Source organism: Zerene cesonia, chromosome 15 (genome assembly GCF_012273895.1).
Source record: "Zerene cesonia ecotype Mississippi chromosome 15, Zerene_cesonia_1.1, whole genome shotgun sequence".
Classification (NCBI taxonomy): Eukaryota; Metazoa; Arthropoda; class Insecta; order Lepidoptera; family Pieridae; genus Zerene; species Zerene cesonia.
In genome coordinates, this window is record NC_052116.1 from 3,646,538 (window position 1) to 3,668,867 (window position 22,330).

General features: G+C 33.1%; 1 protein-coding gene across 1 annotated transcript in view; it reads left to right on the forward strand.

Moving 5' to 3' along the window:
• Positions 1-22,330, forward strand: part of LOC119832649 (inactive rhomboid protein 2) — a 104,346-nt gene that overhangs the window by 78,789 nt on the left and 3,227 nt on the right. The window contains exons 2-7 of the mRNA XM_038356345.1: positions 89-460; positions 4,118-4,289; positions 8,733-8,914; positions 13,384-13,548; positions 18,425-18,638; positions 21,448-21,654. Coding sequence (XP_038212273.1) covers positions 89-460; positions 4,118-4,289; positions 8,733-8,914; positions 13,384-13,548; positions 18,425-18,638; positions 21,448-21,654 — 1,312 coding nt within the window. The remainder of the gene's footprint in view (positions 1-88; positions 461-4,117; positions 4,290-8,732; positions 8,915-13,383; positions 13,549-18,424; positions 18,639-21,447; positions 21,655-22,330) is intronic.

A 22,330-nucleotide genomic window follows, 5' to 3' on the forward strand; every position in this document is an offset into this window, starting at 1 on the left:
GTCATAGTACACATTCAGCTCATATTACCAATTGCCACCTTTTTAAACTTATCTAGAAAACTATTAAATTACCAATCTTTTGTTACAGGCGATCTAGCGCGGGTCTGCTTGCACCGCAGTTGGCGTGCCAAAGTTCACCAGGCCCCGCGGCATCAGCACCACCCCTCCCGCCCGCCTCTCCACCCCGCATCGTCTCCGCGCCCCCCGCACCTCTCCCGCCCCCCGAGCCTATTCCTCAACCAGCACAAGAAGATGGCGTCAGATTAAGGCGTGTACACACAGTCGCTGTAAGGGATTATCTGAAGAGGGAAACGCAAACTTTCTTCGGCGTGCAAAAGGACAATGAGAGGGAACAAAGGAGGCTCTGGCACGAGAGGCGGAGACGACACGCGGCGAGGGCGCTCGGGGATCTTAGAATCGACTTACCTCCGGATTACCATCCCGATGATGATGACATTAGGTGAGTTTAAAGTCAAGTCAATTCTATATTCTATTGTAATTATGATTAACGACATTTAATGGATACAAATAACGTGAATAATATTCAAGATGTTGTCAATTTGATCCCGGATTGTTTCAATTTATATTCAGCTAAAGTTATTAAAATTAAATGGGAATACTAGTTATCACTTCTCCAGTGAAATATTAAAGTGGGCTCCTGTCTTGGATTCCAAGGGCGATCCTAAATTGAAGTGGTTCCTAAATATAACATACAAAGATAACTTGCAATCAATATTTTAATACAGAAATCGGTTTGCACGGATAGCAGTTTAATTTAACATCAATGGTTACGAAATCTGGACAATATAATATTTATCATCAGCACTAGATGCTAAGTTAAATATCTTAGCTAATTCCTGACTGCCGTTTGAAGTTTATATTTACGAAACTAAACTTTGTCACTGCTCTATGTAGGTTAGGGAATTTTCAGCGAGTTTGCCCAAGTTGACTGCGCTCGCTATGAATTATCGGCTAGATAAAGTTGATTTGTTGTTGTTCATACTTTCGTCATAAATTTTTAATCTAGATGCAATTTCGCAAGAAGCCGTATATATTACCGCTCGTAAGGGAACTAATTTTGCACAAAATTGTGAATTTATTTATGCAAAATAAAACAGTTTATCAACAAGTTTAAAGTATTGCTTTACGTAAAAATTTATATATTATCGTATCATTTGCTTAGTAAAACTTACCTACGTAGACGACACTCCATTATTTTTCTGTTGTCAATTTTATCGCTTATTAAAATTGAAAAATGGCCTCACTCGACGAGTAATATGAGAACTATTTGTATGGTATAATGAAATGACAAAGAAATCGTACAAAAATTTATTATTTTTCTCACACAATATGATTATTTACGTAGTTGTTAGTGATTTGTCCACTGCGTAGGTGTTTGTACCTTGAAAATATATTGATCGGTTAAGTATTTTTATTGTGCCATGATGTTCTTATAAATATGTTATACATTATGAAGTACTAGCTGCTCGCCATGGCATCGCTTGAATGGCCTTTTTTTTCCTTGGTTAGTATCCTAATCCAAGCAAAGATAAATCAAGCAAAACAAAAATCTAAGTAAAATTGTGTAACAAACACGACATTTTATATATTATTGAAAAACGTCGTTTATGTATTATGTTTTATGCATTTTAAATCATATAAACTACAATATATATCACACAATAAGCGTAACTATGTTCATAAATGGTACCTATTTAAATATATTAAATAAGTACAAACTTTTTGCATATCAAAGCAAGAAATACGTTTCGAATTCCATCAATGTGTAACTGGCCACAAACATTTGAAATGCTATTCTAAATTCAAACTGCGACCGGAGCGAAAATTCTAAAATATCTACTTATTTTCCATTTGAATGGCGTTATCAGAATTCTCGAGAATTTTCATTCTGACATCGATGTGCTGATAAAAAATTCGAGTGTTCATCGAAATTTTTGCACAGGACAGCTAAATGATAATAATCATTGCTTAACGTCGGTTAAAATTGCTTGATTGAAAAGTATCATTTCTGTGCGTTTTTTTGAAAAATAAATATGGATTAAATCAAAATGCTTTGAACGCGTATATATTGAGACGTGGCCGATGTAGAAATTCACTGTCTATAAATAAATATAAACATGAGCGTGAAATATAGTCTTTATTCAGGTTTTGTTTTGAGTTCCTCTTTAGTTTTTGTATTTACTATCATTATCAGTTTACATTTATGTGCTATGTATAGCATTTATTAATTTAGCATTTATTTAAAATATAACGAATTAATATCGGTACATTTTCCAGTTTCTGTTCTATAGATTAATTAAAGTAAATTGTGAATTGAAAAAAAATTTACACGTTTCATTCATTCTCCAATTTTTATCTCTTAAAATATCGGGAAACCTATAATTTGCAATCAGGTATCCTGAATAAAAGGTTATTTGCCCGTAACTATAATTGAAATTGATTGCTGACATATTAATTGAATTTGTATGCTCATTTATTTTAACCATTAATTAATATTAAAGCTTGGATGCATAATTTTAATTCATCCTTGGCATAGCTGCTGTCCACAATAAATTCAGTATATACATATTTCAAAACCTAACAAAAAGAGATACCCTTTTTTTTATTTATGCTCTCTTTTTAAAAACAGTTTGTAGAATTATCCTGGTTAATGTCACTAAAGTAATAATCCACTAGTGCTGGATTTGATGTAGTATTTTTATCTAAAAGAAGGCATGTTGCTACGGCACGTCCAAAAATGAATTGTCGGTACGTGCGAGTCGAGTCGGGTAATAAAGCGAGTTTAAATGTAATTTATATGTATTTACGCCTTTGTTCGCTCGTAATTTGTAACTTTATATGATTTAATAAAGGCTACAAACTAGATTATGCTGGCGGATATTCTTTAAGATTTAAGCGGAGTTGCATTGGCTTGTCGTTGTTTTTTTTGTATCATATTTGGCTTAGGAGCATTTGTGCCGAGCACATATATAATTTATGTGCTCGGGACTCATTAAGAGAGCTCTTTAAGAGTACTGGTATCTTAACTGTATCCTCACAGTATGTATTTAATAACATTTTACACGTACGCAATAACATCGACTTACATATAATGGGAGATAGACATTGTTATGACACGAGGAACAGAAATAAAAATGAAATGCCTGTTTTTCGGCTTAGTAAAGTAAAAAATTCATTTATGGGACAGGGTATACAGGGAATATACTTTTACAATAGAATTCCATTAAATTCAAATCTTGTAATTTTTGATTAAAATAAATTCTAAGTACTACTTGGATTGTGTTCGTTTTAATCAGTATGAAAGCATGATTTGTATATATACAATTCCGATATTGTATCGAAAGCTGCAAACATATGTACTGCTTTGAAACCCACAAATAATTATAATTTCACTATTGGTTTGAATATTCAAATGTATATGATAGATATCATAAATTGAATTGGATGTGTTGGCGAAGGAAACAGGTGAATATTCGTATTGGATGTATGTGTAGGTACCTATTTATAGCTCAAAGGATGAGAGGTTGTTGTGTATTTACATGCATATATTACTATCGTCAGTTAGGTACTTAGGTATAAAAGATACTAATGTTGTTGTGTTTTTTATAATGATATTAGCGCTTTATATAAAAAATGTAAAATATGTCATAACGCTTTCTTCGTGGTGGTGTATTTTATCAACATCATAATTTGACTTTAAACTGATATATGTTTCATTCTTTATATCAATTTTAATATAAATTTTTGGAACTGTCCCTGTAATGTTAAAATGTGTTCAAATATTTAAAATTAAATGTAATTTTTTTTTCTCTTAAATATTTTTATAATCCGTGCAAATATATTTGTGATTGTTGTAATTTCCTTAAGTAAAGAACCATATTTTGTTATTATATACAAGCAATTTTAGAATTAAGAGTATCAGAATATGTATTCTTTGTTGGAAATTCTAAAATAAAAAATAAAATAAAATAAACATAAATATCTGTTTTACGTATGGATTTATCTCCTACCACACATTGTCGACGATAACGTTTTTGTTATTTTAGTTTTATTTGTATTAAAAAAAAGAAAAATTAATGATTACTCTTCCGTCCAGTATGTACGGAGCATCAGGCGCGGCCCCCAGGGAGGCGCGGGGGCGAAGTCGCGAGCGGCCCGACGTGCTGCCCGCGCCCGCGCCGCTCGAGCCCGCCCCGCCCCTGCCCGCGCAGCCGGGCAAGGACAGCGTCGCCAGGCTCACACTCACCGGACTGTCTTATGTTGTTACTGTGAGTATTGTTACACAAAACACGCATTACGCACACACACTCACACACTTACGCAACTACTTAGGAACTTAAATTATAAAGTACTAGACGCTCGTCCCGGCTCCGCCCGGATAACAAGATTCCTTTTTTTTCTAGTATCCTATCACCTAAGTTATATACCATACCCTGTCTTTCTACCAAATTACATCATAATCCGTTCAGTAGTTTCAGCGTGATTGACAGACAAAAATCCAAACAAACAAACGTTTATATTTATAATATTAGTGTGAAGTGTCATAAATAGATCTAAATGGAATTGTAATGATTTACTCTTTGAACCACACACTTGCATATATTAGTAAAAATCCTCTGATTCTTACAATACAGGCTTGCTACACCTAGCTTTGTAAATAAATGATTATAATTTTACATGTATTTTAATCGTTGTTATCACGCACTTGACTTTTTATCAAATTGTAATTCTTCTGTAATTTTTCACTTCAAGATTTTGTCCGAAAAAGAAAATAAATTGAAATTTATCGGACTTAGTGACCTCTTAGTCGCTCTGAAGCGATATCCCAAGAAATTTGTTATGTAAGCTGAGATAAATTGGACACTAAATTTAAATCGGAATTTCTCGAGAGAATATTTTTCAGTGCTATGCTCCTTTGTTTGATTCATAAATTAAATGGTGTTATGTGAAGTAGAATATTTCATAGGATTAGGTTCCGATATTGATAAAAAATTATATAGCTTATTGCACTCAGGGATCGCGTATACTCGTATATGCAACGTGTTTATTTCGTACTAGACGCTCCTCCCGGCTCCGCCCGGATATCAAGATTCCTGTTTTATCCTAAGGGCGCATTTAATCGGGATAAAAAGTGCCCTATCATCCAAGTCATCTCATACCCTGTCTGTATACCAAATTTCACCAAAACCCGTTCAGTAGTTCAAACATACTTTCACATTTATAGTGTGATTAGAGTAAATTTATGAAATAGGTCCAGTAGTTCCTGAGATTAGTGCTTTGAAACAAACAAACGAACTCTTCAATTTGACATTATTAGTTTATAGTATAGATATATTAGATACAACCACATGATAATATTCATTGGGTATTCATAATTCATTATATGTTTGACAAAAAGAATAGTCCAGTCCATTTGATATTGTTATTTAGAATTTTTACAGATGTTACGTCAGGTAAGGTTTTAAAAAACAGTTGTAAACTTATTTATTCTTTATTAACGAGAATATTAGAGCTATAATTACATTGAAGTACATGAGATTTTCTAAGACAGCAAGTACACGTTAATCTATTCAACTGGGAAGCTATTATGGCCACAGGTGGCTTAGTTAGACCGTAACCCAGTTTCAAAGGTTTACCATTTAAAAGTTAGCAACTGCTGAGGAAGGTACTTTTATCGTGTACCATTTTAAATTCTTAATCATTGTTAAAAGATTTATTGGAATTTTATTTTCCAGACGTTGTAAATCATTGTTTTTCTTCGGAAGATAAATGAAGAACGATCGCTATTGTTAATGGGATATTGTTAATCCTACTATCCTATCCTATCCTACTATCCTAATTCCTATTCCTACTAATATTATAAATGCGAAAGTTTGTAAGGATGTGTCTGTGTTTGTTGCTCTTTCACGCAAAAACTACTGAACCGATCGCAATGAAATTTGGTACGTAGACAGCTGGACAAGAGGAATAACATATAGGAAACTATTTACCCCTTTATTCCTACGGGATACGGACTTACGCGGGTAAACATACACACATCCTTATAAACTTTCGCATTTATAATATTAGTAGGATAATAGGATTTTACACCACTTACAGGTATTGAGTACGACACGACGAATTTACATGTCATGTTTATTTTGATCAATTCTTCTATCTGCATAGTAATTTCGTCTTTAAAAACAGCAAAAACAACATAATATATTACACAATGTTCTAAGTTAAGGTCAAATATTTTTAGCTGTATAAAATACTTTAGCACTGAGAGTAATTTTATATGAATCGGTAGCAACGAACCCTACCGCGAGATGAGTATCTATTCCCTCTAAAAACACTCGGGTTGAAATGTTGAAGCTAAAACAACGTGAATTTTCATTTGAGAATATATCACGAAATGGCGCTGGGAGGGTAGCTGTTTAGGTTGCGTGTCTATTTACTTAATGTAATTGCATTTTTGAGTACCCAGTTTATGTTATCTTGATTTCATGTAGTGGTTTGGTCTACGAGCTTTTTAAGAATTGTACTTACCGAAGTCAATACTGTTATGTGATTGTTATTAAATTTACCAGCTGTCTAATTGCGTAAAAGAGGAAGCAACTATCGTTTACAATACTGTTTGAAAATTTTTTATAGTATAACGTTCAAATGTGTTGGTATCGTGGTGGTAAGTGACCACCAACTACCATGAACATTCGCAGAGGTAGAGCCTCTGCAACTGCGTTGCTCGCCTTCAAATGGTACAGGATAGGGAAAGGATTGACGAATGGAATAAAGTAGAATAAAGAAGAAGAGTTCATTCTCTTGTTACTTTTCAACGTCGTGTTCTTAAACTCTCATGAGTTTAAGGTCACGTCACGGGCTTCCGATACATACCTGTCATTAATGTTCTTATTTAAAGTATTAAATACAATGAGACAGAAATGTTTAAGAAATTGTGTAGTATTTCGAATAGTGCTTTTACCAAATAGAGAAACAAAGATAATAATTTATTTTTGTTACATAGAGAGACATAACTTATATATATACTTATACTTTTTACTAATACGAAACAGAACATTACATAAATTAACATTACGAACATTAGTTAAAGAGAATTTATCGTTCTCAGTAAATTATGAATAACGGTGATACTGTATTGAATTATTAACCGAAATTACCTGTACCAAGAGCGCAATAATTTATCATGCGTAATGTATGAAGAAAATACAAATATCTCGCTATACACAAAGCTAAAAGCGTATTTTCAGCGATCTAAACACACTAGTCATAACTTATCATTTCAGTTCCCTCCAAATATGCAGTGGACGAATTAGGCTAGCATATTTCCGTAATAAATTATGGCAGCGATGTCTTTGGGGATCGACTCGCCTCGACCATTATGTCGTCATAAATCCACTCACCATCTTGGTAATATTCCGCAACGGAACATCCATACATCCACTTTTACGATGGGAATATATTTTTTAAGCAGGCATCATTACCATGCATGGCATAGTATGTATATTGTTTAGAAAACCTGTACTCGACGTTGAAAAGTAACATGCAAACAATGAGTTATGTACTAAGTTGATGTAAATATAAGGCTTTGTTAAAGTACTGTTATAATAAATTATATTAACTTTTTGATTTCGAAAATATTTCATTTCCATAATATAAACTATAAAGTTACTTTTAGATTCGTCTCATTAATATTCAAATTTATATATACGTATAAAATTTATGATAAGTATCGGTTTTTTATGGCATCGTCGGCAATAGAGCTGGTGGGTCGCCTGGGCAAGCGCTACCACCGCCCATGAACAGGTCGATTGCAGACCTTTATCCTCTCCAAATGGATTGCCGACTTAAAATTGGAAAGGGATTAAGAAAGTATTGACGAAAGGAATGGGAAGGGTAAGGAACAGCATATGGGCCTATAGCGAAACACAGTAGCATCCTACTTAATTTCGGAGCTTACATCGAGTCTAAGGCCCGAATAGCTGACAAAAAACTTGGCATCTTATCGAAGGTCAGGCGGTATTTCACACCGGAGCAGCTTCTTCATCTGTATCAAGCACAAGTTCGATCGTGTGTAGAGTACTGCAGCCACTTATGGGCTGGCTCGGTGAAAACGCAATCCAATACACCCAGTATTGGATTCCATCGAAAGGCGTGCCGAAAGGATCATAGACGTAGAATCGCCTGTTTATCTGTGTTTTACCGCTTGCACTTCCGTGAATGTACCTCGGAGCTGCATAATCTCATCCCTCCCTCCCCTTTTCACCACAGAACATCTCGACGTACAGCTGGCTACCATCCCTTCGTTGCTGAGGTACCATTTTTACGCACAAAGCGTTTCCAGAACTCGTTTATAAACCGAACAGCGAAGGAGTGGAATGCCCTACCCGCTTCGGTCTTTCCGGAAAAATTTAATCTTGACTTATTCAAAAAGAGAGTGAATAGGCTCTATCTAGACAGGCATGCACTTCCTTAGACTGCATCACTGCTTACCACCAGGTGGGTTGCAGTCAAATGCCTGTCTATGTCATGTAAAAAAAAAAAAAAAAATATTTCACGTCGGTCTTGTGTGGGGGTGTGGTACTTCCCCGGTGCGAGCTGGCCCAATACGTGCCGAAGCGTGCTGGACTTCCACACACACGATTATAATCTATACTATAAGTTATGATATGTTATCACGTTCTATAGTAATATGGTAAATTCGTGTCCATCAGGCGGTGACGCGTAGATCACGTCAGTCTACGTCGCAGACGCAGTGGTCGAGGTCCTTCCGCGCCAGCGCCAGCAGTCCTCACGAAGAAGTTGACGTAGATGACGTATTCTTCGCGCCAACTTCACTTATCTCACCTCTCAATCAGCACCATGAAGATATGGACGTTTCAGAAGGACCGAAAGGGTACGTTCGTTTTATATGCAGTGTTTATTGACTTTGTATATTTTTGATTGCATTTGAATTGGGAAAACTTTTTTGCATAGTATATTGGGTAGCTTTATATAGACATAAATATGATTTCATTTTACATATTATTACTGAAGTAAGACTTCGTTTAATTTAGCAATAGAATTTGATAAATATTTCATTATTTAAAATGAAAGTACATGTGAATTTATAAGTATAATTTTGTTTTATTTCCATTTCTTTGTGCAAATAAGCACAGACGCTCGCTGAGAGAAAAAAATATTAATATCTGAAGAGCTTTACAGTCAGCTACGTCTAAATGAGGTCACATATATTTTATAGTTTTGACCCAAAAACCTAGACGATATTTATTACTAGCGGATCCCATATCTGGGAGCGACTATCGAAAAGTGGACGTGTTAGCAAGGTATCATTCACGTCATGTCTTTGAATACATACGAGTTTTTGTTTGTTTTTTGAACATTCCGTCCGAATTGTCATGGATAAAACTAAAATATGATGTGTATGTGCTACTCGAGCCTAATTTATCATACTGTTATTAAATTAACAGTTGATTAAGTAGCTTCAAAGTTCCCCTTCATAATAGATAGATATATTCAAAAGAATAATAATTTGAACAGAATAGGTAAAAGGATTGAGATTAAAAGATCTATTAAACGGAAAATCTGAAAAATCTCTTCCTGTTTTTTTTTTTATTTTTTGAATGTCACGACGTTACTTCGATTGATCATGAATATATAGAATTTTAACTCGTATTAAAGCCATATTCTTAAAATGTATAGATTTAATACAATGAACACCTTAAAATTCCCCAATTAACATTGAAGATTGTTAGTTTTGCATACAATTTAACTGTAACTAAAGCAATAGACGATCTGTTGGAGCTAAGTTTAGTTAATAATCGCAGTTGGGTCGGAGCCCGACTCTCACAGCGTCATGTTGCAACTTGACAGATTAATAAGCTTTTAATTAAAATTATATACACTGGCGTTTCCGGATACGGTATTTCCGGTTTTAGTGGATAAATATTAACTTATATTTATTGTAAAACTAACTGCATCGCGATATGAATGTTAAAATTTCAGATGCCTGTTTTTCTTAATGTTAACAAAATATGATCTTATTTATTGTTAATTAGTCGAACTACTTCCTCGTTATTATTGATATTATGATATTTTATTGTCATTGCAATATCAATAAAATATGGTACCAATACAATAAATTATACCAATACAATATAACAAGAAACAGTTTAAGAATTATCAGGAAAATTAGGTTGGTAAGTAAAGCTTCAGCCTTGTTCTCTCAGCTTTATATAATGCTGGGCTGACATATTAAATTAACCTCTATTTTAATATATGTACTGTAAGGAGCTCTAGTTTGAGTCGCGTTTATTAATTTAATTTACGGGTGTGAAACACGACAGTTTCCAGCGCTGCGATAGTAATTCAATGTTACAATATATTATACTGTAGGTATATATACAGTTCGATTTTGACAACTGTATATAGTAAATTTAATAAACTATTCACAAGGACAAACAAAACAGGTGGAATTGATTAAATTTTCACACAGTTTACAATTGCATGCATTAGAAAAAAATTACAAAGCTCCTGCAGATAAATTGAAATTTGGATAAACAATGAATATTTTCTCATTGTTAATTAACTAACTTTGAAACTTCACCGTTTAGTTGGAACTCGGTAGGTAAATATTTATGAGGTGCACTTTGATATGCATCGCTTTTTATTTTAGCTTAAAATTTACATTTCAGAATAAAGTTTAAGGTTTAAATAATTAGCTTCACGAAATTATTAGAGCATTAACTGTTACTTTGTTGATTGGAGGTAAGTTTAAATTATTAATTAATAAACAAAGTTTAAGATAACTTATTTATTAATTAAGCTTTCCTGCTATCCTACAATGACAATTAACATTTACATTCTTAACTAGTAGTCCGCCCCGGCTTCGCCCGTAGTTGGTAGATGTATAACTTTGGTCAACAGTAACGTATAAATCCGATGGTGAAAGAATTTTTGAAATTTGTCCAGTGTTTCCTGAGATTAGCTCGCTCAAACAAACAAACAAACTTCAGCTTTATGTGATGTATCATTGGAATTGACTAGTAGCCAGCTACAGTTAACGTATTCATTGGTAACCGGTACAGTATTTTTAATGACACCAGTTTAAACATAGACAAATATTCAATCGTGGAATATACATACACTGCGTAGTCATATAGTTGAAGAATCATTACATACTAATGTAATAACTACAATACAAATCCTAAACACAAAAAGAATCACACCAATCGGTTAAAACCCACATTTATCTTGTGTTAAAACCAAAGACCACATTCGAATTGAGACCCTCCTTCCATTTTTCAGCAAAGAAATAGTATATTTTAATTCTACCAGTTGTACTATTTAGCTACAGTTCTTGAGGACGAGGGCTTTGAATTTGGCCCCTAATTAAATTTAATTTTCAAATAGTCGTAAATTTAGAAACAATTCTTTCACTTTCAGCTTCAATGTTACAATCTCATCCATTGCTCAAGGTGAGCCGCTATTTATGGCTAGCTCCGAAGTAGTAATTACACACGAGCCTGGGTTTAATGTGCTGTTAAAAAAATATATTGCTTTCAGACTGAAATATGGAAGGATTTTGTTTGATTTATTCGTAATGAAAATTTCTTTATTTCCTTTTTTATATCGTTTACATCTGATTATTTTCAGAAATGTTACGATTCATTGTTTAAATACAGTTGAGTTGAACTTGATTATAGCTGTATGAAGAAGCTATTCTGCTTGTGCAATTTCAAATTGATTGCTTTTATGGTTAATGAGAATACTCAAAAAGAATAACTGATATACCTTATTGTTTTTTATGTAATTCCTGAAAGTTTTGTAGACTAATTACGTATGTACTTATAAGTTATTCAATGTTCTAAGATTTATAACAAAGGATGGTGGGTAGTGAATGAAGAAGAACATTATAAAAAATAAGTTATTTACTTGTTTATTGCGACCGCCTCTTTGATACAGTGGTTAACGCGTAGGCGTAGAACCGAGGGGTCCTGGGTCCGAATCCCGGTGGGACGCACCTTTATCCAACGCATTGTCCATTAAGTAAATCGATCAGTGAAACTAATGAATATCATGTGCCCCATTCCCCACTAGTGGACACGGGACTTAAATTTTTTTTTATTACGACCTATTTTTATTTGACTTTCCTTTTTATTTCTCCGTTTATGCCTATTTAAATCTCCTTAAATCGTCACTTAGCCCTTATAAAGTCTACATAGCGTCCAGATGGAGGTTGATTGGGTCGCTGTAGCCTGTAAGCACACGTATTTGACAGATATATCACTTTGTCCGAATCTGTGTGACATGGGTCGCTGAATTGGAGATTTAATCTCATCCCAACTAACATATGCGCAACGAGTAATCTTACCAAAAACTGTTTCATTATAAATTAAACGTTTAATCCGCGTTTTCATAGAATAGCCATATATCATGAGTAATGATCTGATATACGTGATATTTAATAGTATGTAACGTTTGAATAATATCCTATAATATTGATACATGTAACCTTTTTTACTATTACAATGTATTGCACTATATATATAATTTGAAGCATTTAACTATTTAAGTGTTTATAAAAGCAACAATTATAACACATCGACCAACCAACGCTCAACACCAGCTGGAGAGTTATTTGTCCAAATTATAAAAAAAGTGGATACATTTAATCTGTACCACCTCTGTACCCATATGTATACGTTGAATCGGCTTCAATAATTTTAAAGATTTAGACAATTGAGAAAAGGTCGTTTTATGCGTAAAATACCAAGTAAAGTTCTGTCGTCTAGATGCTGGTAGGTAAATACCTAAATATAATAGATTATACAGCCCAATAATACAATGCCTTTATTAACTGTAAATAATGTTTAATCATGATATAATATAAACTATGTTATATAATCCATTATCTATAGTACTAACGAACATCCATCCTTCCTAACATCCTCACAAACTTTCTCTATTATCATTTATAATATGCAGTAAGTTTTACTTTGTATTAGTAAGATCATCGAGAAGTAAGATTAGATTATAATTAAAACCTAATAACGTGTATTTTTTTAAAACAGACCGTTTAAATTAAATAAAAAAAATATAATAATAATATATTATACTATGATGATTTTAATCCGAGTATATAGCAATTTTAACTTCTACTTAAATAGCTCTTAATAAACTGATAAATGTTATTAAATATTTAGTTTATCAAACGGGTAATTGAAATATGATTTCAGAAAATGCTTAACATTATAAACTAAACTCGTACTTTAAGGAAAAAGTGAACAAACAACATGAGACAAATTGGTAACGCCAAAACAAACATACAAAGAGGGTAGGACTTATATTTTTTAACAATTCTAGTGCCCGGTCGCCGCTCGGTTCATCTGGCGTGGAGTACAGGAGGCCGGAGCGGAGCGTGGCCTGGGGGGCCGGGGGTGTCCGCATTCACACCCCGATGTTGGAACCGCTGGCAGATAACTCTAATAGGCGGCAATTTGGAATGGGCGTCGTTGGAAGATTTTTCCGGTAAGGAAATTTACTTTATGGCTGACTCATTTATTTTTAAAGTTACCTAGAAGTGGTAGATTCTGCGGAAGGAAAATTTCAATGAAAAAAATTCATAGTATGTGGAAAAATATTATGTTTAGTTATTTTTATACGTAAATCATTAGGTTTAGTTATTTTACACTGTGTAGTACATAAATAAAACATTTTGATATGTTTCCTTTTGCGCTATATATTATTACCATGAAATAAATATTTGTTGCATATTGCATGTCGCAAAAATCTATAATTTCCATCGCGTGCACCTATCAAATGGTTTTTCGTGACATAATCGTGTAATGAGAGTGTAAAAGTCGATCGTAGCTTTAAAAAAACCTGCCCTTAACGTAGTCACATTTTATATAAAATTCATGCATAAATTCGTAACCAACCACCCAAAATTTGATGATGTTTCAATTTGTTTTGGATTGGTTATATTATATTACTCCTTCCCGAATTTAATGATTATCCAGTTAAATTAAATTACAAGTCTAAAAACATTGCAGAAATAAAAAAAAAAACATTAAAGTAAACAGAATGGACGAAAGAAATCCACGTTCAATTAAACACGCAACCTTCCACAAAGGTCAGGTTAAATAGTTTAATCACATCACCCGAGACGAGGGACAGACTGAATTATTCGGATCCTATTTCTAATATCGTATGTCTAAAGTCTAAACATACATTGAAGCCATACTCAGCACACCCACGTTGTTTTTCAATATTATTGCAAAGTTCATGACTTCATGCAATTTATATATGAATCTTAAAATTCTTGAAACTATGCCGCTACAAAGAAATATTTAACTTACATAAATAGAATTTCTAGATCGTGAAAATTTTGCGTTATTGAATCTATGTATCCGGATATGTCATCGCAATAATTTGTAAATAAAATCGTTAATTATTTCGGTTTATATTATAAGCAATATTTTCTGAAAATTCTGATAAACGTTTTTGTCTAAATGCTTGTTTTCTATATTTGAGCTTACCCGGTATTTTCATTGTAGTTCTATTTATTGAAGTAATATATAAAGATTGATTGATATGAAATGATTATTTAAAAATAACTCTAAAAAACTTCATCACGTGGCAAACATCTCAATAAGCAAACATTAGTTATGTACATAATATTTTGATAAAACGTATATTTTGTGGGGATTGTGTGAGATTCGAACGCTCGCTACTTGGGGTTCTTTTATGTCATAGCGGGCAACTGAGCTGGTGGTTCGCCTGATGGTAAGCGATCACCACCACCCATGAACATTCGCAAAGGCTGGGCCTCCGCGAATGCGCTGCCCGCTTTTTTGGGGTAAGGGAAAAGGAATGGATTAACGACTGGAAAGAAGGAATGGATTGGGACGGGTGAGGAAAAGGAAATGGGCCTCCGGCTCTCCCACTCACCGCACGAAACACAGTGGCATGCCACTACTTCCCCGGTGCGAGCTGGCCCAATTCGTGCCGAAGCGTGCTCGACTCCCACAATTGAATTATGCGCACAGTAAACTCATTATGCAGATAAGATTTCAATTATATAGCCCTTATAATTTAGATATATTTAATTAAAAAAAAAAACACGTTTTCGTCACGGACTCACATCAAAATTCATTGAGTATTTCGTAAAGTCTTAGAAAGCTGAAATTTGGTATGTAAGCGAATATTAGTATACAAACAAAAGAAAATTATGAAACTGCTTTTCACCCTGAATAGGTGAAGAGGAGACAGACCGAACACAAGGCATGAATACGTGCATATATATATGTATAATATAATATCAATACTTGCATATATACCAATATTTTTTTTATTTGTAGGATTAAATACGTAAATACGTATTTTATCCATTAACTTTCGGATTTATTAAACGATACAAAATGAGTTAATAACGGCCAAGTCACATATTTCAACAAAGTTGTAGTGTTTGATAAATTGAGGCTTGTACAGTTATGCCGCATGAAGTTAGTAGTTTGACTCTACACTAGATTTAATAACTTTTTGACAGTACTAGTCCAATAATTGACTTGAAATGTTTTTGATGGGAACTATTAATTATTAGGTTTCAATAAGTTAATTACACTACTGCGTAACTACAAAATAATGAGAATACATATACCACACACAAAATATTTAATTTATTTTAATTGTTTTCTTGTTGTTTCTGTCTATATTTGTGCAATAAAGTATTATAAATAAATAAATAATAAGTGAGTTCGCAATATTTCTTTCTACAAGCGAAAAATGGAATTTGTGAAAACTTTATTTTAACTGTCATTTTTTTAACGATGGATATCATTATAGAACAAGTTAAGTTGGTATAATGATGCAGCGGAATTTTCTCTTGTAATAACTGATAAAGTGTACTATTTTCTCTATTCTATTAAAGTTGTTTTAAGGAAGAATGGTTTGGAATATGCATTTATCATTCGATTTATGTCTAATGACATTACATTTCTTTTATTTAACTGAATAATAGAATGGTATGTAAAGAAGCATCTAGTGTCCCCTTACTAGTGTAATATTATAAAACATTTCAACTGTAATTTTGTTTTATAAAAATCAAAGACAAAATACTAATAAAAATTTATACGACTACACAAATACGATACGCCTACACAAATATATAAGACTCAAAATTCCTATTTAAAAATACAGGAAATAAATAAGTAATTAAATTTATCTTTAAATCATTTCAAATATTACGAATTACATTAAATAGCAAACATTTCTTAATTGCAAACATATTATTCTCTTTAACTGAGATTAGATACATGCACATACTGTGAGAAATTACTGTACTAGCATATAACATAATGCATATCTACTTACCCACTAAGTCTACTTAAAACACATGTCCCGCTTTGCCATTGTTCAGGATTCTAGGCATTATGAAATTGTCCCACTTATTAACGTTCTTTTAATTTATCTAATATATTTGCATGTAAGTAAACCGTAAGTAATGTAATAAAGTGTGGTTTGTTGATTGACACGCTCATAGCCACAACCGTTTTAATGATTGTAGTAGTGGTAGTTGGAAAATGTACCCTTATGAGGTATTCGTAAAGTATAAAAGTAATTAACATAATAAATCACACCTCAAGTGGACACTCACTTTGTTTAGTTAAATAATGCCAATAACGCATTATTAAACGAAAAATACATATGTAATAATGTACTTATGAATATTATATCTACGTTTATATGTACCATTAATTTAATATCATATACGCGTACGCATGAAATATTTATCAACGCTTTTAAGCTACACTAAGAACAATGAACAATCAACGATAATTTCGCTTAAAACCATTTCAGTACATAAAATATGAAACAAAAGATATATCCTTTGTCATAAATCAATAACTGAGTGATTGTGAATGGTTTTCAAGATAAGCATTACAGACGTAACGAGTTATCAATCTTCGACATCTCTATAATTATTATTAGAGTGCCACAAAGCAAGCCCTGGCATTTTATTTTGCCTGCAATGCGAATGAATCCTCTCTTTGTATTCAGTTTTTAATTAACAAATGCTTACCATATAATCCTTTTATATCAATTCGCATCTCAGCGCATCCTTCTCTATTCACGTATTTAAAACAATTGCTTTATTTATTTCCTAGATTTATTTATTCCCTGGTTTTAAAGTCTGTACGATTTATCTCAAAGACAATCAATTCAAAGCTTTGTGTGATCATATAGAGACAGTTACTCCTTATTTGCAGTACACGTTAGCAGTAAGTTCATGTCTCGGCAATCTTGTTACAAGTTCAATGAGAGTTCGATATTGTTGGTCCATTATTGTTATACAAAGGTCTTAGTACAGCAGTTGGAATGAGTTTCCACTGAGACTGCAGGTGTAAAGGGTACTTGACTTCTTGCTAGTCGAATTAGACACAGTCTAGTGAGTTTAAATCATTGCTTTAACAATGGTATAGTTTGTTAGGCAATCGTGCTTCAAGAGATTATCGGTTTTATGTTGCTAATCCAGAGCTGTTAATACGTTGTAAAAGGTCTAAGAAGAAACCATAGAAAACCCTTCAATGAGAATTTTTAATTCACTTGATGATGAGTTTCAATTATATTTTGTATGCATGAAAAAATTTAAAGCACATAATTCGCTAATAATATTACAAATAGCCGTTACAATATAAAAATAATTCATAAATATTGTGTCTTCTAACCATGTTCGCTCTATCTTAATATGTTTTTATCAATGGGTAAATTGACAAGTATTATTTATAAACCTCCTTCAATTGCTCCATGTATTTTTTCTTTTCATATTATATGTAATCATTATTTATTAAAATCACCAAAAATATATTTTTTGATATTATAGTGTTTCATGGATTAATATCAATCATAATTTCATTATCTGTTTGTCCGCCGAAGTAGTTATTTTAAGAGTTTTTAGTGGCATTTATGGGTTAGGTAATACTACGTTGCATTCCGTAATACGGTAATATATTTTTGTATGAAAAAAAGACATCGATTTATTTCAACTTTTTTTCTACAAATAGAACAATCAATACTAGTATAACCAAACACATTGTATTATATTCTTATACATACTTTTAGTATATCAATTATGAAACACTGTGTAATTAAAATGTTAAAAATATCATCATCATCAGCCCATAATACGTTCTCACTGCTGGGACACAGGCCTCCTATAAAGGTTCAGGCCATAATCCACCGCGCTGGCCAATTCCGAGTTGGCGGATAGCACATATCATCGAACTTATATTAAAAGTATAGGAATAAACAAATGAACTTAAAACAACAAATACAAAAAAAAAGATAAGAGAACAAATTACCTTGAAACATTACACAATAGAAAAATTATGAAATCTTTTTCCAGACGATCCTTACGCAAATCGATGGCACACGAAGGTGATGTGGCGAGGCAGTTAGACGAGTTGACGGACTACAGGCCTTACTTCACGTGGTGGGTCAGCACAGTGCAAACCTTGGTGCTGTTATTAGCGTTACTGTGCTATGGATTCGGACCAGTTGGCTTCGGACGACATACGCACACGGGACAAGTTATGTTGAAAAGCCTTAGCTTACAGCAGGTATGTTCATACACTGTAGAATTCCAATTAACCTGGAGAAAAAATAAATTGCAAATATTTCTACAATTAAACCTGAAGCGAAGTTCTTAATTTACGACATAAAATGCGGGGGATGTGATACTACATAGTTAATATCAGAAGAACATTCTAGATTAAGCCAGGAGTATAATTAAACCCATAATATCTTATAGATATTGTTGTCATGTTTTAAGACAGATTGATCGTATATTATTTTAATGTCATTTGTATGCAATGTTCGAACACTTTTGCTTTAGTTGTATGAGCTTAATATCTAACGTGATCAAGTGAGAACTCACATTTGTCCCGTATTTTCTAGAAATGTCTCCAAAAGTTCGGGATTATTTTGTTGGCGTTAAACTTTCGGTAGGCCATTTTGTTGCGTAATACACTCTTCAAGAAATAAAGGTTTCGCAAATAAAACTGTTTTTAACATAAAAAGGTCGTTGTAAATAGACGTAAAAAGTTCGCAGGTTCGTTTTATAAAGGTGACACAATTCGCTATATATGCTTTATATATATTTATGTATGCTTTTTATTTATTTATTTTATTTCTACTTCACTCATGAAATATACTGTGTCACTATGAAGTTATTCACCATATTTACATTTACCAAATGATGATGTATCATAATCTAGCAGAGGTTATAACAAATTAGTAATTTTGTGAGCTAGGGTTATGATACAAGCTAAAACACCTAATCCGTGCCTTTAGAGAGTAATGAAGCGTCGGGTTTCAGTATCGTTTCTTTGTAGATTTTATTACAGCGCGGGTAAATGACGCAAAGCTTTCAGACACAGGGCATTAAGCCACATTTATTTGCGAGTGGACGGTTATGAGACAATATTAGGTTTTTTGGGCTTGTTACTGCATGGACTTTGTAGTTTTACAAAATAAATGGGGCACAGTCAATTTCAGCTAAAAGCGACATTTTTGTAAACTTTTTAAATATATCTTTTTTGTCTTGTTTATTTATACATGCAGTGTTGTCACATTTGTATGTAAATATAATTCAATAGGTATAAGGTATGACAAATCTTCGCCTCGCGTATCACGATAATTTCAATAATAAAACAATAACTACCGGTCACAAATAATATTTTACGACAAACTAATTCAATACGAAGTAAACAAGCTAGGGGTGAAATGACAGAATATATTATTGTATCATACGGAATCATTCATCAATGTGATCATCAATCAATATCCCATGTCACGGGCAAACTTCACTTCACTTTACGTCATGTGGTTAAGACATAATGTAGGAGGGGTGGGTTATTTTCATAACTTTACGTTTTTACACGCTTTTTATTAGCTTCACCTGTATGTTTGTTTGTAACCGACTTCTTTGGGCGCGATTTTGACCCACTTTAAACGGCCAGATTTCGTTCAAACTTTGTAGATTTATTGAGGACCGATGACAATACACTAATTTGATAAAATTATTCCATTTTTCAATTTGCAAAATATGATAAAAGCGAGTTTTTTAGTTTTTTTAGACTATTATAATATATTATTTGGACTCATATATTACTGTTCATTACTCAGTTTTGACCACGTTTTGTCTGTGGTTTTGACAGACAAACGTGGTCAACAGACAGACAGAGACAGCTCTATTTCTACTAAATGGAGATTGGATAAAGTTTTCTGCTTTCGCCAGAAAAAAGGTTTTAAAATTTTCTTAAAACAGATGAAGTTATAGATGAATTCTTTTCCCAGTGGTTAATGTCCGCGGGTGAAGCCACGTGGCACAATTAGGAGAATGAACGATTATTTGCAGTTATCATTAAAGTATAATATACTACATAAAAATAAGGAAAGATCTAGTTAAAGTTGCACCGCGTCAAGTAAGTAGGCAGTTACACTTGAGAGTGAGACTAAAGGGTTCGGTCTGTACATTCATTTATATGAAAGTTAACAAACATTGTTACATTTGTTCAAAATTAAGACACAACTTATTTTCCGAAATCAAAACCAGAGACATATAATTTTTCTATGTCATTTGTAATTCATAAGTATGAGTAAAGAGATATCGTCGTAAATAATCATAAAATACCTAAAACTATATCATGCGATCTAATGAAAGACTACAATCGAAAAACAATGTATCGACCCATACTGACCGTAAAACGATACGAAATTAGCAATTTACTAGTGCTTTGTTGTCGGTAACAAAGCACTGCAGTACGTAGAGGTCGTCACAAAGTAAGAGTATTAATGAGAGTAAGGGACATGTAGGTCACGCGGCTTCGTAAACCCTTTGTCGCGTTTTTGCCGCTTACGAACTTAGCCCGATCTTTGGGCACGGATGACCACAGGCCTTGGAGAATACAGAGTACTAAGGTATTATATACGTCTCTTTCAATGTCTGTTGGCTTTCAGTTTTCTTCATTTTTTGTTCTTGTAGCGTGTTTGAATTATGAGGTTATTTTAGCCGTTGCTACAGCTAAATTATGAAATAGATTATTTGGATTTTCTGTCTATATTTATATGTCTATGCTGTAATAAATGATGAAAATGAAGCAATTGAAAATAAAATTAAAATGACAGTGACGTGGATACTTCCATGATCTTTTCTTAAAGTTTTAATTGCGCTATTAATTTTACGATATAAATACACTTAACGTTGCCATGTGCATACAGCCGAAAATGTACTAGACTTTTAAACTCATCAGTCAATGTCTATAAATAAAAATATCTATTATCGTATTCTAAGTATATTTCCTGGGATTTTGAAAAGTTACCACCGAGACAAAATGTTGTGTTTGAGTATTTCGATATAATTTTCAGGTTGAATGGGAAGAACCGGCTTCATTTTGGTTGGGACCTCGGGCGGCGGATCTCATACATTTAGGAGCTAAGTTTGCGCCTTGCATGCGGCGTGATGCGAGAATAGCGCGGGCGATAGCGGCGTCTGCTAGGAGAGAAAGGGACACAGCGTGTTGCATACGAAATGACGATTCTGGATGTGTGCAGTCATCGAAAGCGGATTGTTCGGTAATTTTATAACTAAAATATTTTTATTAAAATATTTTTTAATAATTAAATGACTATTTGGTACCTTTTGTCCCATTCGTTTGTGAAAAGAGGTTGAAAAATTACGTACATAAGTTATTGATATCGAAATGTAAACTTCCTGATCCAGTGTGTAGGAAAGATACAGTGTGAAAGCTGAAAATGTAAAACGATCAGAAAAAAGGATTGAACGTTAATATTTATATTAATAGATATATTATTATACATTAGATATGATTTGCATTTTGTTACTTCATATAACGCCAAATAATTTTTTTTATCTATTATAATGCAAGAAAAAAGAAAGAAAACAACTCGTGCAACAGTCATGTATATAGCAGGTGTACTGTTCCAAGTTGCCAATGCAGTAGCAATATTATATAATACTAGAAGCTCGTCTCGGCACCGCCCGAAGTTTCCTGCTTTATCCCAAGGAAGCATTGAATCGGGACAAAAAATATCCTATCACCAAAGTTAGCTCATACCATGTCTGATTACCAAATTTCATCAAAATCATCAAATCATCTGTAGTTTCATCGTGATTGACGGACAATCATACAAACAAGCAAACTTTCACATTTATAATATTAGCGTGATGCACGGGAAATATATATCCTAAAAAGCCGTTATCTATTTAATATACACATACAGATCGTTA